At 47.2% G+C, this 14335-nt stretch overlaps 1 protein-coding gene across 2 annotated transcripts in view; it reads right to left on the minus strand.

Moving 5' to 3' along the window:
• Positions 1-948: 948 nt before the first annotated feature.
• Positions 949-14335, minus strand: part of VPS35L (VPS35 endosomal protein sorting factor like) — a 143135-nt gene continuing 129748 nt past the window's right edge. The window contains exons 29-31 of one of the 2 annotated variants that reach the window (XM_084882709.1): positions 8842-8960; positions 3387-3489; positions 949-1441 (exon numbers count right to left, since the gene is read on the minus strand). In XM_084882709.1, coding sequence (XP_084738835.1) covers positions 1407-1441; positions 3387-3489; positions 8842-8960 — 257 coding nt within the window. In that variant the 3' untranslated portion in view covers positions 949-1406. Of the gene's footprint in view, positions 1442-3386; positions 3534-8841; positions 8961-14335 lie in introns of both variants that reach the window. The other variant, XM_084882708.1, reaches the window with a different exon arrangement.

The raw sequence follows: 14335 nt of genomic DNA on the forward strand, positions 1-14335 counted from the left end.
ATTGGCCAGAAAATCTACAGGATGTTCTTGGTAGTGAAACTGTTAAAACTTTAAGTTTATATAAATTTTTAAAATTAGCCCCTTTGCTGAGATTGGCTGTGAGTTATAATCGTGTTTCACAGATGAAGACCAATATAATCTATGTCCCACACAATAATTTGGGTGCTTTTAATCTACAACCTGGATGCATTCTCTTCAACAGCCAATAATATTAATACTCTTATTGATTCAAAATAAAAGGTCAGGGGAAGCTCATCAGTGGTAATACATCAGGCTCCCAGAGACACAGTAAAAAGCAGACAGAATCACATGCATGCCGAAGCCGGTTTGGCTCAGTGGATAGAGCGTCGGCCTGAGGACTGAAAGGTCCCCAGGTTCGATTCGGGTCGACGGCATGTACCTTGGTTGCGGGTACATCCCCAGTAGGGGGTGTGCAGGAGGCAGGTGATCGACGTTTCTAACTCTCTATCCCTCTCTCTTCCTCTCTGTAAAAAAAAAAAAAAAAAAAAAAAATCAAAATATATATATATATATATATATATATATATATATATATATATATATATATATATATATTAAAAAAAAAAAAAAAGAATTGCAGCCGAAACCTTTTTGGTTCAGGTGATAGAGCGTTGGTCTGTGGACTCAAGGGTCCCAGGTTCGATTCCGGTAAAGGGCATGTATCGATACATTGGTTGCGGGCACATCCCCGGTAGGGGGTGTGCAGGAGGCAGCTGGTCGATGTATCTCTCTCATCGATGTTTCTAGCTCTCTATCCTTCTCCCTTCCTCTCTGTCAAAAATCAATAAAATATATTAAAAAAAAAAGAAAAAAAGAATTGCATGTAGAATTGTGACTGCCCAGCAAACCAGGCAGCATATTTAGCAACATTCTCCTTCTGGATGAAGAGCATCAGAAACAATGAAATGAACAGCCATGAACATAACATTCCTTCAGGAGGTTTATTCCATTATTACAGAACATGTTCGAATCCAATAAGAGCTGCTTTTTGATAGAAAAATCTTTTGAGCCTGCCTTTTATAAATGGCCCAGGGTGCTGTAGGCAACATTTAATTACAAACTCAAATCAGGGAGAGCAAACAGTGGCTCTTTTAAGGTTCTTTTTCCAATTAAGAAAAAAAAAGACACCCTACCCTCCAAAAAGAAAGATGTTACTTGTATCTTGCCACTCAGTGAACAAGATGGGATTTAATGCTCTTACAATGCCACTTCATGTCAGAATAACCTGGGCAGAGGCCAAAGCTTAAGCCAACTGTCTATGTAAAAAGAAAGTAAAAAGCAGGTGTTTTCTGGATTTGGCACCAGAGCCCCTGGGGCAAAATCAGGTCCTTGTTTGCAAAGGAAGTCTGAGGGCCAGCTCAGACAGATGAGTCATATCTGGTTGTTCACTTCGCTTCTTGATGTACTCCAGAGTTTTCACCTGGAAGGAAAAGTAAGCACTCATTTCCTTTCTGTTGATAATTCCCTACCCTCAGAGCCAAGGCTGCACCAAACCAGCCATGCTGGGACCCTCTGCTTTTTTCTTAGCACAGGACAGGTCAAGTCTTTGGAGGACAATGAGGAGAGGAAACCAACAATATCCTATCTAATAAAAGAATAATATGCAAATTAATCATTACCCTGCTACATCCACAAGCCAATCAGGAGCAAGTATGCAAATTAACCCAACCAAGATGGCTGTGGTCACAGAGAGCAGGAGGGAGGCTTGGGTTCCCCTGGCAATGGAGGAAGCCAAGTTTTCTGCCTGATCTTGCTGGCCTAGGCCTTCACTCAGTGCTACAAAGTTTCAATTATAGAAGGTAAATAAATTCCAACAGAAATGGTGGCAGCCACAGAACTGGAAGAGCAGGAGGCTAGGGTTGTCCCAGGCAATGCAGGAAGCCAAGCTCCTGCAGCCCTGGCAGGCTTAGGCTTCCACTCAAGGCTACAAAGTTTCAATGACAGAAGATACATAAATCCCAACAAAAATGACTGCCAGCACAGCAAGCAGAAGGCTTGGCTCTGCCTCAGGCTACAAAGTTTCAATTGTAGAAGGTAAATATATTCCAGATACCAGGGCCTCTGCTTGGGCAGCGGGAGGGGGAAGGGGGAGGGGAGGAGAGTAAGGGGTGATGCGGGTGGCCGGCCTGCAAACCACCACAGGCCCCTCGCCCAGGCCGCCCCACACCCCAAGGGAACCGTCACCCTGATTTGGGAAACCCTTCAGGGCAAACCAGCTTGTCCCCACCCATGCACCAGGCCTCTATCCTATCTAATGAAAGAGTAAAATACAGATTGACCATCACTCCAACACGCAAGATGGCTGCCCCCATGTGGTCACAGATCCTGCCCCTATGTGGACACAAGATGGCCACAAGATGGTCAGCAGGGGAGAGCAGTTGGCGGGGGCCAGGCCTTCAAGGGAGGGCAGTTGGGGGAAATCAAGCCTGCAGGGGAGGGCAGTTAGAGGTGACCAGGCTGGCAGAGGAGGGAAGTTGGGGGCAAACAGGCTGGCAGGGGAGCAGTTAGACTTCAATCAGGCTGGCATGGGAGTGGTTAGGGGGTGATCAGGCTGCCAGGCAGAAGTGGTTAGGGGCAATCAGAAAGGCAGACAAGCGAGCAGTTGGGAGTCATCAGTTCTGGATTGTGAGAGAGATCCCAGATTGGAGAGGGTGCAGGCTGGGCTGAAGGACACCCCTAATGCTAATTGCGCCCCCCTCACCCCCCATGCACAAATTTCATACATGGGGCCTCTAGTCCTATATAATGAAAGCCCAGCGACCAAAACAGTGGAACAACCAGAGACCAGGACACCACAGCCCTTCGCCCAGGCTGGTTCCACCCCCAAGGGAGTAGTTAGGGGAAGCAGGCAGGCAAGCAGAGGTGGTTAGGGGCGATCAGGCAGGCAGGTGAGTGGTTAGGGGCGATCAGGCAGGCAGGCAAGCAGTTAGGAGCCAGTGGTTCCAGACTGCAAGAGGGCCATCCCCCCCAAACGTTCCAGATTGTGAGAGGGTGCAGGCAGGCTGAGGGGCTCCGACCCCTGGGACCTCCACCCCCCTGCACAAATTTTGTGCACCAGGCCTCTAGTCTTTACATAAAACCTCTTGGGTTAACAACTGCCCTCAAATCCATTTGGATTTGAACAGGAATTACTGATCTTTTAATATGTGTAGTTTTTATTCAGAGAGAATAAACTTCTAACTGTATTTTGTAGATCAAGGAAAGGACTCTGCAGCGATCTTGGGCCTGGCGCCTCTAGGAGGGGAAGCAGGGCTCTTGGATTCCCGGCCCTGTTGCTGTGCTGCGCCAGCTGTGCTCCGGCAAGGAGGCTCAGGTGGCTCACCACACACCCCGGCCCCAGGAACGTGGGGCCCCCTGAGTCTCACCATGGTCCTGGTGTCCGCATAGCCATGCCTCTGGGCCAGGTGCCACAGGTTGACAGAGAGCTGGTTGAGCCTGTTGTTGCGCAGGTCCCCATGGGCCAAGATGCTGTTAAAGAAGGAAAGACCCAAGAGGCTTTGTCGTTTCAGAGCCTGAAACAGAAAAGGGAGGTTACTGTCTGGCATTAGCCAGGACTGGGGCCAGACAGTGGTGATGCTGGCCACAGGCCTCCTGGAGGGCAAGCTGCCTACCCTCCTGTATCCAGCTTCTGTGCTGGAGGCACAATGTCACAGCTGCCAGGGGAAGGAGCAAGTGAGATGAGGCACATAAAGCCCAGCTGCTTCGGAAGAGAAGTGAAACGATTATTCAGACGACACAGCTATAGCGAGTGAGCCCTAAAAGACCCCACCAAGACATGGTTAGAGCTGACAATGAATTCAGTAAAGAAGCAGGGCACAATATTTGCATCAAAAAGAGTAAAATACCTATGAATAAATATAACCACAGAGGTGAAACTGTTAGACAATGAAGAAATTGAAGATACAAATAAATGGATAAATACCATGCTAATGGATAGGAAGAATTACTATTAAAATGTCGTACTACCCAAAGCAATCTATACATTCAAAGCAGTTTCTATTAAAATACCAATGGCATTTTTCAAAAAAAATAGCACAAATAATCCTAAAATTTATATGGGATCCCCAAAGATCCCAAATAGCCACAGCAATCTTGAGAAAGAAGAACATAATTGGAAGAATCACATTACCTGATATCAAACTACACGACAAGGCCATAGGAATCAAAACAGCATAGTACTGGCATAAATAGATATACAGATTAATGGAACAGAATAGAGCCCAGAAATAAACCCACCCTTTTATGGTCAATTAGTATATTAAAAAGGAGGTAAGAACATGCAATGAGGTAAAGACTGTCTCTTCAATAAATGGACAGATATATGGAAAAAACACTTTCTTATGTTATGTACAAGAATAAGCTCCTTGACCCTCTCCTCTCCACTTCCACCCCTCTCCCCAGGCCTATATCACACTATTATCTGTGTCCATGGGCTATCATATCATATATAATAAAAGCTAAGTGTCCGGTCAGCCATTCAACCAAGCAAAGCGTAATATGCTAATGAAATGCTGAGGCTGCTGAACCGCTCACTATAATGCGCACTAACCACCAGGGGGCAGACAGTCGACCGGTCAACCAGTCGCTACAATGTGCACTTATGACCATAGGCAGATGCTCCTACCAGTAGGTTAGCTTGCTGGTGGGGTCCAGCTAATCAGGACTAAGTGAGACAGGCCAGACATGCCCTGCAGCTCTCCCACGGTCCCTTCCTGGCTGACTAACCTCCCATGTTCCTCCCTGGCCCCAATCATGCACCAGTGGGGTCCCTCAGCCTGGTCTACGCCCTCTCACAATCCAGGATCCCTTGGTGGATGTCATAGAGCCAGTTTCATTCCGACGGTGGAAGAACCAGTCTCTTATGACACACATTGTCCACCAAGAGTTGGCCCCTGGTGGTCAGTCCCACAGGAGGAGCACCGCTCAGCCAGACGCAGGGCTCATGGCTAGTGAGCGCAGTGGCTGTGGCAGGAGCCTCTCTAAGGATGTCCAACTGCCGGCTCATGGGGAGCGAGCCAAAGCCATCAGATGGAGATCCCTCAAGGGCTCCCGGACTGCAAGAGGGCACAGGCTGGGCTGAGGGACCCCCTCCCACCGAGAGCACAAATTTCATGCACCAGGCCTCTCATATACATGTAAGTTCTTTGGTTAATCTCTCCCCCCTCACCCCCCCAATCCTCTTTCCTCTGAGAATTATTAGTCTGTTGCATGTTTCCCTGTCTCTGGATCTATTTTGTTTGTCAGTTTATTTTGTTCATTAGATTCCACATATGAGTGAGATCATGTGATACTTGTCTTTCTCTGACTGGCTTATTTCACTTAGCATAATTCTCTCCATGTCCCTCCATGCTGTCTCAAATAGTGAGAGATCCTTCTTCTTACTGCTGCATAGTATTCCAGGGTATCAATGTGCCACCGCTTTTTTATCCACTCATCTACTGATGTGCACTTGGGCTATTTCCAGGTCTTAGCTACTGTAAAAAAGCTGCTATGAACATAGGGGAGCATACAATCTTTCTGATTGGTACTTCAAGTTTCGAAGGATATATTTCTGGAAGTGAGATCACTGAATTAAATGGCAGATCCATTTTTAATTTTTTGAGGAAGCTCCACACTGTTTTCCATAATGGCTGCACCAGTCTACAGTCCCACCAGCAGTGTACAAGGGTTCCTTTTCTCTTCATTCTCACCAGCACTTATTGCTTGTTGATTTAGTGACAGCCATTCAGGCAGATGTGAGGTGGTATCTCAGTTTTAATTTGCATCTTTCTGTTGATTAGTGACGTTCAGCATTTTTTCATGTCTCTTGGCCATCTGTATGTCCTCTTTGGAGAAGTGTCTATTCAGTTTTTAATTGGATTGCTTGTCTTCCTGGGCTGAGTTGCAGATTTTTTTTATTTTTTATTTTTTGAGTTGCAGAAGTTTTAATGTATTTTGGAAATTAACCCCTTATCAGATGTATAATTGCCAAGTATGTTCTCCCTACAGTGGGCTCCCTTTTCACCTTGTTGGTAGTTTCCTTCCTAAGCAGAAGCTTTTTAGTTTGATATGGATCCACGTGTTTATTTTCCCCTTTGTTTCTCTTGCCCGAGGTATTGTCACCAGTGAAAGTTCTGCTCCGTGAGATGTCTGCTATTTTGCTGCCTACCTTTTTTTTGTGTGTGTGTTTTTATGGTTTCCTGACTTCCATTTAAGTCCTTTATCCATTTGACTTTATTCTTGTGTATGGTGTAAGTTGATGGTCTTGTTTCACTCATTTTTTTTTTTCTTTCATGTATCTGTCCAAATTTCCCAGCGCCATTTAGTGAAGACACTACCTTGGCTCCATTGTATGCTCTTGCCTCCTTTATCAAATATTGAGTGTAATGGCATTGATTGATTTCTGGGTTCTCTGTTCTGATCCATTGATCTATATGCCTGTTCTTGTGCCAGTACCAGACTGTTTGCGTTACAGTGGCTTTGAATACAGCTTGATATCTGGTATTGCGATCCCTCCAACTTTATTCTTTTTTCTCAAGATTGTTGAGGCTATTCGGGGTCTTTATTCAATTGATAGCTCAATTTTGAAACTGAAATGTGTTTTAATAAGCACTGCCTTTATAATTATTCAAAGTGTGTGTATATCTTCTTTTGGGAAACACCTTATATATAAGACCTGGAACCATAAACTTATTAGAAGGAACCATAGGCAGTAAACTCTTTGACATTTCTCTCAGTGATTTGTTTTTAATAGATATGTCTTCTTAGGCAAGGGGAACAAGAGTAAAAATAAACAAATGCGACGACATCAAATTAAAAAAGATTTGCACACTAAAGAAAACCATCAACAAAACAAAAAGACAACCCACTGAATGGGAGAAAATATTCTCCCATGATACATCCAATAAAGAATTAATATCCAAAATTTATAAAGAACTCATATAACTTAACACCAAAAAATCCATTAAAAAATGGGCAGAGGACCTGAATAGACATTTCTCTAGATGACACTGAGAAGGCCAATAGACAAAGCTCAACTCATCAGAAAAACGCAAATTAAAACCACAATGAGATATCATCTCACACTTGTTACAGTGGCTATCTATCCTACCTAATAAAAGAGTAATATGCAAATTAACCACCACTCCACTACACCCACCAGCCACGCCACCAGCCCATCAGAGCGAGTATGCAAATTAACCCCAACCAAGATGGCTGCCGCCACAGAGAACAAGAGGGAGGCTTGGGTTTCCCAGGCAACGGAAGAAGCCAAGCTTTCTACCTGCCCTAGATGACCTAAGCCTCCACTCAAGGCTACAAAGTTTCAATTATAGAAAGTAAAACAAATCCAAACAGAAATGGTGGCAGCCATGGAGCAAGCAGGAGGCTTGGCTCTGCTCCAGGCTACAAAGTTTCAACAGAAGGTAAATAAATTCCAGATACCAGGGCCTCCACTTGGGTCGCCAGGGGGCATGGCTGGCCTGCAAACCACCACAGGCCCCTTTCCCAAGCCACCCCATGCCCCAAGGGAACCCCCACCCTGATCCGGGACACCCTTTAGGGCAAACCAGCTGGCCCCCACCTGTGCAGCAGGCCTCTATCTAATAAAAGAGTAATGTGCAGATTGACCATCACTCCAACACATAAGATCAAGATAGCTGCCCCCATGTGGACATAAGATGGCCACCACAAGATGGCCAGCAGGGGAGGGCAGTTGGGAGGACCAGGCCTGCATGGGAGGGCATTTGGGAGGCACCAGGCCTGCAAGGGAGGGCAGTTGGGGGTGATCAAGCCTTCAGGGGAGGGAAGTTAGTGGTGACCAGGCTGGCAGATAACAGAAATTGGAGGCAAACAGGCTGGCAGGGGAGCAGTTAGATATCAACCAGGCTGGCATGGGAGTAGTTAGGGCAGGGGTCTTCAAACTACGGCCCGCGGGCCACATGCAGCCCCCAGGGGAGTCTGATCCTGCCCGCCAGGTTTTTTGGGCAGTGAGCGCAGCCAAGGTGTTACAGTAGGAATTAGTAGTTCATATAGTCCGGCCCTCCAGCTCTCTGAGGGACCGTGATCTGGCCCCCACTTTAAAAAGTTTGAGGACCCCTGGGTTAGGGGATGATCAGGCTGGCATGCAGAAGCGGTTTGGGGCAATCAGGAAAGCAGGCAGGCAAGCAGTTGGGAGCCATCAGTCCTGGATTGTGAGAGGGATGTCCAACTGCCCGTTTAGGCCTGATTCCAGTGCACGAATTTTGTGAACCGGGCCTCTAGTCATCAATAAGTGAACATTCAAGTGTTGGTGAGGATGTGGAGAACAGGGAATCTCTGTGCACTGTTGGTGAGACTGCGGGTGCAGGTACCATTGAAAACAGTATGGACCTTTCTCTGGAAATTAAAAATAGAGACATATGATTCAGCAATTGCACTGCTGGGTATTTATCGAAGGAAATACAAAACACTAATATGAAAATATATATTTACTCCTGTGTTCACTGCAGCCTTATTTACAACAGCCAAATAAGGAAGTAACCCCAGTGCCCATCAAAGCAATGGATAAAGGAGAGGTGATGCATGGATACAGTGCAGTATTAGTTGGCCATCAAAAAGAATGGACTCTGACAACTTGTGACAACACAGATGGATGTAGGGGCACTGCGCTGTCATGTCCTTGGGCAGTGAGGCCTCCAGGAGGCAGCAGGCCCACCAAGAGCTGAGTGAGGCTGCATGGTCACATATGAACACATCACTTCCATGAACTTTTCCAGAACGAACCCACATCCAACCACCCTGGAAACTCATGCCTTTAGAGGAAGTGAGTGAGCAGTGGGATTGGGCTAGCAGGGCACTCACCTCGTCCTTGGCCAGGGCTCTCAGGTGCTCCAGGATCTGAGTCATCACCATCTCACACAGTTTGTTGTTCTCAGCCAGAAACTTGGAATCTCCCCCGTAGAGGCTATCATTGGAGTCCACTAAGGAGACAAAGCAGAGTGGAGACATTGCGGCTGTGCTGGTGGGCAAGGCACTAGCGGGCAGGTCAGCAGGGGCAGGAACCACAGCAGGACACATGGAATAGCCAAACTTCCCACCAGCCTTGGAGCCTTCTGGATACTGGAGCCAGAGGCCAGGGTGTGGAGTGCCATCAGAATCATGGTGCCCATCAGGCAGCACCAGGCACTGGACGGGATGCTTTTAGCATGGACCGTGAGTCCTCACAGGCAGGGGATACTGGCATCTCCCCTGGAACTGACATCTCTGGACCAATGGGAAACAGGCTCAAAGGTGGTCCCAGCTGGTTTACAAAGCCAAGAACCGCTTTGGAGCCTTAGCTATTTCTACTCAGCTGGCTGCATGCCTAGTCCCCACTCCAAGCTCCCAAACGCTGACCCTAAAGCTCTGTATGTCTCCTTCGAACTTGAATCCTTTGAAAATCTCTTGCCCAAAAGTCCCCACTCTCTGTGTCTAGTCAGCTGGGCCTCCCCCGTCCTTTCTGTGGGCTGAACAGACCTAGAGCTGACCTCTGGGAGGGAGGCAAGGCAGCTGGCTTCCACATGTTACCCTTGGAAGAGTCTCCTGTCGGCACATACAGCCTGCTGCTTGCTCTGTAATGGCGGGGCAGTGTCTGGCATATGACTGATCGGAATGCATTTCAAGTCCCTGTGTGAGGCTTCAGTAGTTCTCTCTTTCCTCTCTCTGGGGTGGGGAGGGGGTAGGCAGGGCTGCTGTGACATTTAGGGCCCATAATGGAGTCACAGCCCTATCCGCAGAGCCCACTCTTTTCCTCCATGCAGTGCCCATGTGCGCTCAGTTGCTGATTCCTCGTGGCCTGGACATGGTCAAGCACTGTCCAAGGTGTGGTGACATCTGATAAACCAGAGGCCATGCTGGTAATGGCACTAATACATTTTGTGGTTTAGGGTGTTTAATAAAATGAGTTCAATTCACTGCATCTGCAGGAATATAAGTTTTTTTTTTCAAGTCACGATGCATTTTATTTTATTTCCCTTTTAATAAGTTTTTATGTACTTTATTCTTTTAACTAATAAATCTTTACTGCTCGGATTATTACAGTTGTTCCTCTCCCCCCCCCCTCCCCCCATAGCTCCCTTCCAGCTGGTTCCCACCCCACCCTCTGCCCTTACCCTGCTCCACTGTCCTCATCCATAGGTGTATAATTTTTGTCCAGTCTCTTCCCACATCCTCCACACCCTTTCCCCCCCAAGAATTGGTAGCCATTCCCTTTCTATGCTGCTGATCCTATTATATTCACCAGTTTATTCATTCATCAGACTTCTTATTTACTTTTTAGATTCACTTGTTGATATGTATTTGTTGTCACTTTGTTGTTCATAATTTTTGTCTTTACCTTTTTCTTCTTCTTCTTAAAGAATACCTTTCAGGATTTCATATAATCCTGGTTTGGTGGTAATGAACTCCTTTAGCTTTTTCGTATCTATGAAGCTCTTTATCTGACCTTTAATTCTGAATGATAGCTTTGCTGGGTAGAGTAATCTTGGTTGTAGGTTCTTGCTATTCATCACTTTAAATATTTCTTGCCATTCCCTTTTGGCCTGCAGATTCTGTTGAGAAAGCAGCTGATAATCTCCCTTGTAGGTAACTGTTTTTCTCTTGCAGCTTTTAAGATTCTCTCTTTGTCTTTTGCCCTAGGCATTTTAATTATGATGTGTCTTGGAGTGGTCCTCTTTGAGTTCCGTTTGTTTGGGGTTCTCTGTGCTTCCTGGACTTGTCTATTTCTTTCACCATGCAGGTGAAGTGTTCTGTCATTATTTCTTCAAATAAGTTTTCAATATCTTGCTTTCTCTCTTCTTCTGGCACTCCCATAATTCTGATGTTGGTAAGCTTGAAGTTTCCCAGAGGCTCCTTACACTATCTTCATATGTTTGGATTCTCTTTTTGTTTTCTAGCTGGGTATTTTTTGCTTCTTCGTATTTCAGATCTTTGGCTTGATTCTTTGGATCCTCTAGTCTGCTGTTGGATCTGTATATTATTCTTTATTTCAGTCAGTGTATGCTTAATTTCTAGTTGGTCCATTTTCATATCCTTGAGGGTCTCATTAAATCTCTCAGCAGTTTCTAGAAGATTCTTGAGTAACCTTATAACCGTGATTTTGAATTTTATATCCAGTAGTTTGCTTTCCTCCATTTCTTTAATTTGTGACCCGTTTCTTTGTCTCCACATTTTGGCTACTTCCCTGTGTTGATAGAGTGGCTTTGTGTGCTAGGTGTCCTAAACGGCCCTAATTACATGAGGTAAACACTCTTTGGTGCACCCCTTTGTGGGCTGTGTGCACAGTCTTGTAGTAGTTAAGCCTTGATTGTTGTTGGTATCACTGGGAGGAATTGACCTCCAGGCCAATTGGCTGGGAGGATCAGTTGTGTCTACAATGGGAAAACTTCTGTGCTGGAGACACCCTTATGGGGCAAGACTTGCTTCAGTGGGGCTTTGGTGCTCACTGAGTCTGCCCCCTGAGTGTGTCTCTTATGGATCTGAAGAGCTATAGTCTGGATGGTCTTTCTCTGACTACTGGGTACATTGGCTCTTGGATTTCCAAGGAGAGGCCACCTAGCAGGGGCTACAGAGAGATCTGTAGATTCCTCCTCTTTGTTTGGGGTTTGGAGATGCCCAGATGAGGCCCAGCTCTGAAGCAATGCAAGCTGCTGTGGAGCCTTGGGCCTTCTTTTGGAGGGTTTGGGGCTCTCTGACCCAGCTACAGTATATTAGGTTTCAGATTGCAAAGGGCCAGGCCATTGATATACAAAAACCTCTGCACACAGCGTTGGTGGGGTTGTAAATTGGGAGAGGTAGGGTTTCAGGGAATCACCAGGGTGGAGCAAACAGCAATGGCTGACTGTCAGCCCTGCCTAAAAGAGGTCCTCTGTCTCTGTGTTCCGCAGCACCGTGCAGGAACAATGATTGCTGCAAGCATCTCTGAGAGAAAGCCATCCTTGAGTTCTGCCCAAAACCAGGCAGTCCAGTTTCTCCCCATATGAGTCTGGGACCCCAGAGTCTCTCCCGGAACTGGAATTCAGAGCAGTCAGGAGCTTGTATCTCCCTCCTGATTGAAGAAGACAACAGCATACCCAGTTGCCAGCCCTTTTCGCATGTGCCTCCATATCTCCGCACCTCTGCACCTCCTCCGAGTTTCAGTGTACTTTTCTCTTTCCTTCTAGTTGTATAACTTCCACTTAGCCAGCCTTCCCGTGGTTCTGGATGATACCTGTTTTGTCTTTTAGTGGTATACCACTGTTTTGAGTGGTTGTGTGAATCCAGGTGTTTACATATGCCACCATCTTGATTTCTCTGCAGGAATATAACTTGCAGTGCTCTTAATTGTCCATGCCACAGGAAGTGGAAAACAGTCCACAGAGCTCTCCCATGTAGAATCAGCCTTCCTGATACTCTTGGGCTCACCCTCACCTCCCCCAACACTCAAGTGGGGCACAAGCACAGGTACCACCCTCCTAAAGGGAAAGCACGGGGATGCCCAGGTACCACCCTCCACCCCCAAATGCTCTTCCCCTCCATACCACACACCTGCTCTCAATCATGAAGCACTGGAGTGCTTGCTCTAGATAACCTCAGAACTTTCTCTTTAATAATCTGGGAAAAAAGCAGCCAAGCCGTCCATAAATGCAAAAAGATCTGGGCCAGCTTTTCAGAAGCCCTAACTCACACATTTACTCAAAGACTGCCTGACCCTTGCAGGTCTGGCTCAGCAGATAGAGCGTTGGCCGAAGGACCTGTACCTCAGTTACAGGTGCCTAGGCCCTGGTCGGGGCACGTGCAGGAGGCAACCCAAATGATGTGTCTCTGTCACATCGATGTTTCTCTCTGTGTCTCCCTCTCTAAAAACTCTCTAAAAACAAATGGAAAAATATCCTCGGGTGAGGGTTAAGAGAAAAATTAAAATAAAAGGCTCCCTAGAATGAGGAGTGGGTGGGACAGGGAACTTGCAGCCTCACACCGCTTCCTCCTGACAGGTCAAATCACCAGTGCAGCTGGGTCAAGAAGAAGGCAAAGAAAACCCATCCTTTCCCTTTCCTCTTTCCAAGCTAGGAAGGAGCCTCAGCCTGTAGCCCTAGCCACACCCTTGTAGCTCCATGCTGAGGTCTCCCTGTGTGGGGAGGTTACCTGGAGAGGAGAGCCCTCCTCTGAAAGGGCCTCTGTACAGACCTCTCCACTTGCCCATCACAAAGAGGAGATAACCTGCCCACAGATACAGTGACTGTGCTCAACCTCATTAGCCCTCAGAGAAATGCAAATGACATGTATCAAAGCATCCCAATCATAATGACCGGCCACACTGGGAACGACTGGAACCTTTCATGAGGAGTGTCACTGATGCAACCTTTGAGAAACTGCCCAGAACCAGCAGAGCCAAGCACCACCATCCGGAGCGGCCAAGGGCACACCCAGCACACAAGAGCCACATGCACTCAGCCAGGCTGAAAACACAGATGCCTGTCCATACAGGGAGTGAACCCTGGTGCAACATCCCGTGGGCAGACAGGGCAGTGTGAGTAGGACTGCAGTTCCAGCGCAGAGGAATCTCAGAGACTCAACATGGAGTCAAAGAGACCAGACACCAAAGAATGCTTCCTGAAAGAGCTCATTTACATAAAGCCAAACTGGGAGTGCCAGCAGGCAGGCGAGTGCCATCTGGATAGAGAGGAAGGCGCTGGTGCCACTAGAACAAGCATGGGCCTGGGGACCAGCAGTACCGAGCTTCCTGCTATGGGTGGTGGCCACCTAAGCGGTGGCTACCTGGGTGCTCTCACTGGGTGACAGCTCACTGAGCTGTAATAGTCTGTGGTAGTATATCCTATTACACTTAAGACATTTTTACTTTGTAATCAAGGAGGCAGCGTAATATGTGCCCCAAGTCCTGCAGGTGAATTCCACTCCCATTACGAGGGGCTGGGCCCTCGTCCATTTGGCTGGTAAACCACATGGTCTTTCCAAGTCTCCCCTGGTGGGGACACGGATGCCTGGGATGCCTGTTCTCATCACAGTGCTAGGAAGGTTCAAGGAGAAAGAGGTCCCTGGCGTCGTGTGGCACCTGCCTTCAGTGGAAGCTCCCCTCCCCTAAGGGGGAGTCTCCCTGGGAACATCTCTCCCACCAGCTTCCAATCCCGGCCACAGAGCCCTGAGAGCCAGGGCCGGGACTCCCACTCAGACTTGTGCCCTGAACCTTTCACACAGAGAGAACATTGCTTAAACCCCCAAGTATATAATTACTGGGCAAAGCATTTTTAACAACAGGGCCATTTTTGGGGAAATCAAAAATTAGAACCGAGGCTCAGAGAGCAGTGGCTGGAACTGGGAT

The sequence above is a fragment of the Pipistrellus hanaki genome, assembly GCF_964339955.1.
Source record: "Pipistrellus hanaki genome assembly, chromosome: 4".
NCBI classification, from domain to species: Eukaryota; Metazoa; Chordata; class Mammalia; order Chiroptera; family Vespertilionidae; genus Pipistrellus; species Pipistrellus hanaki.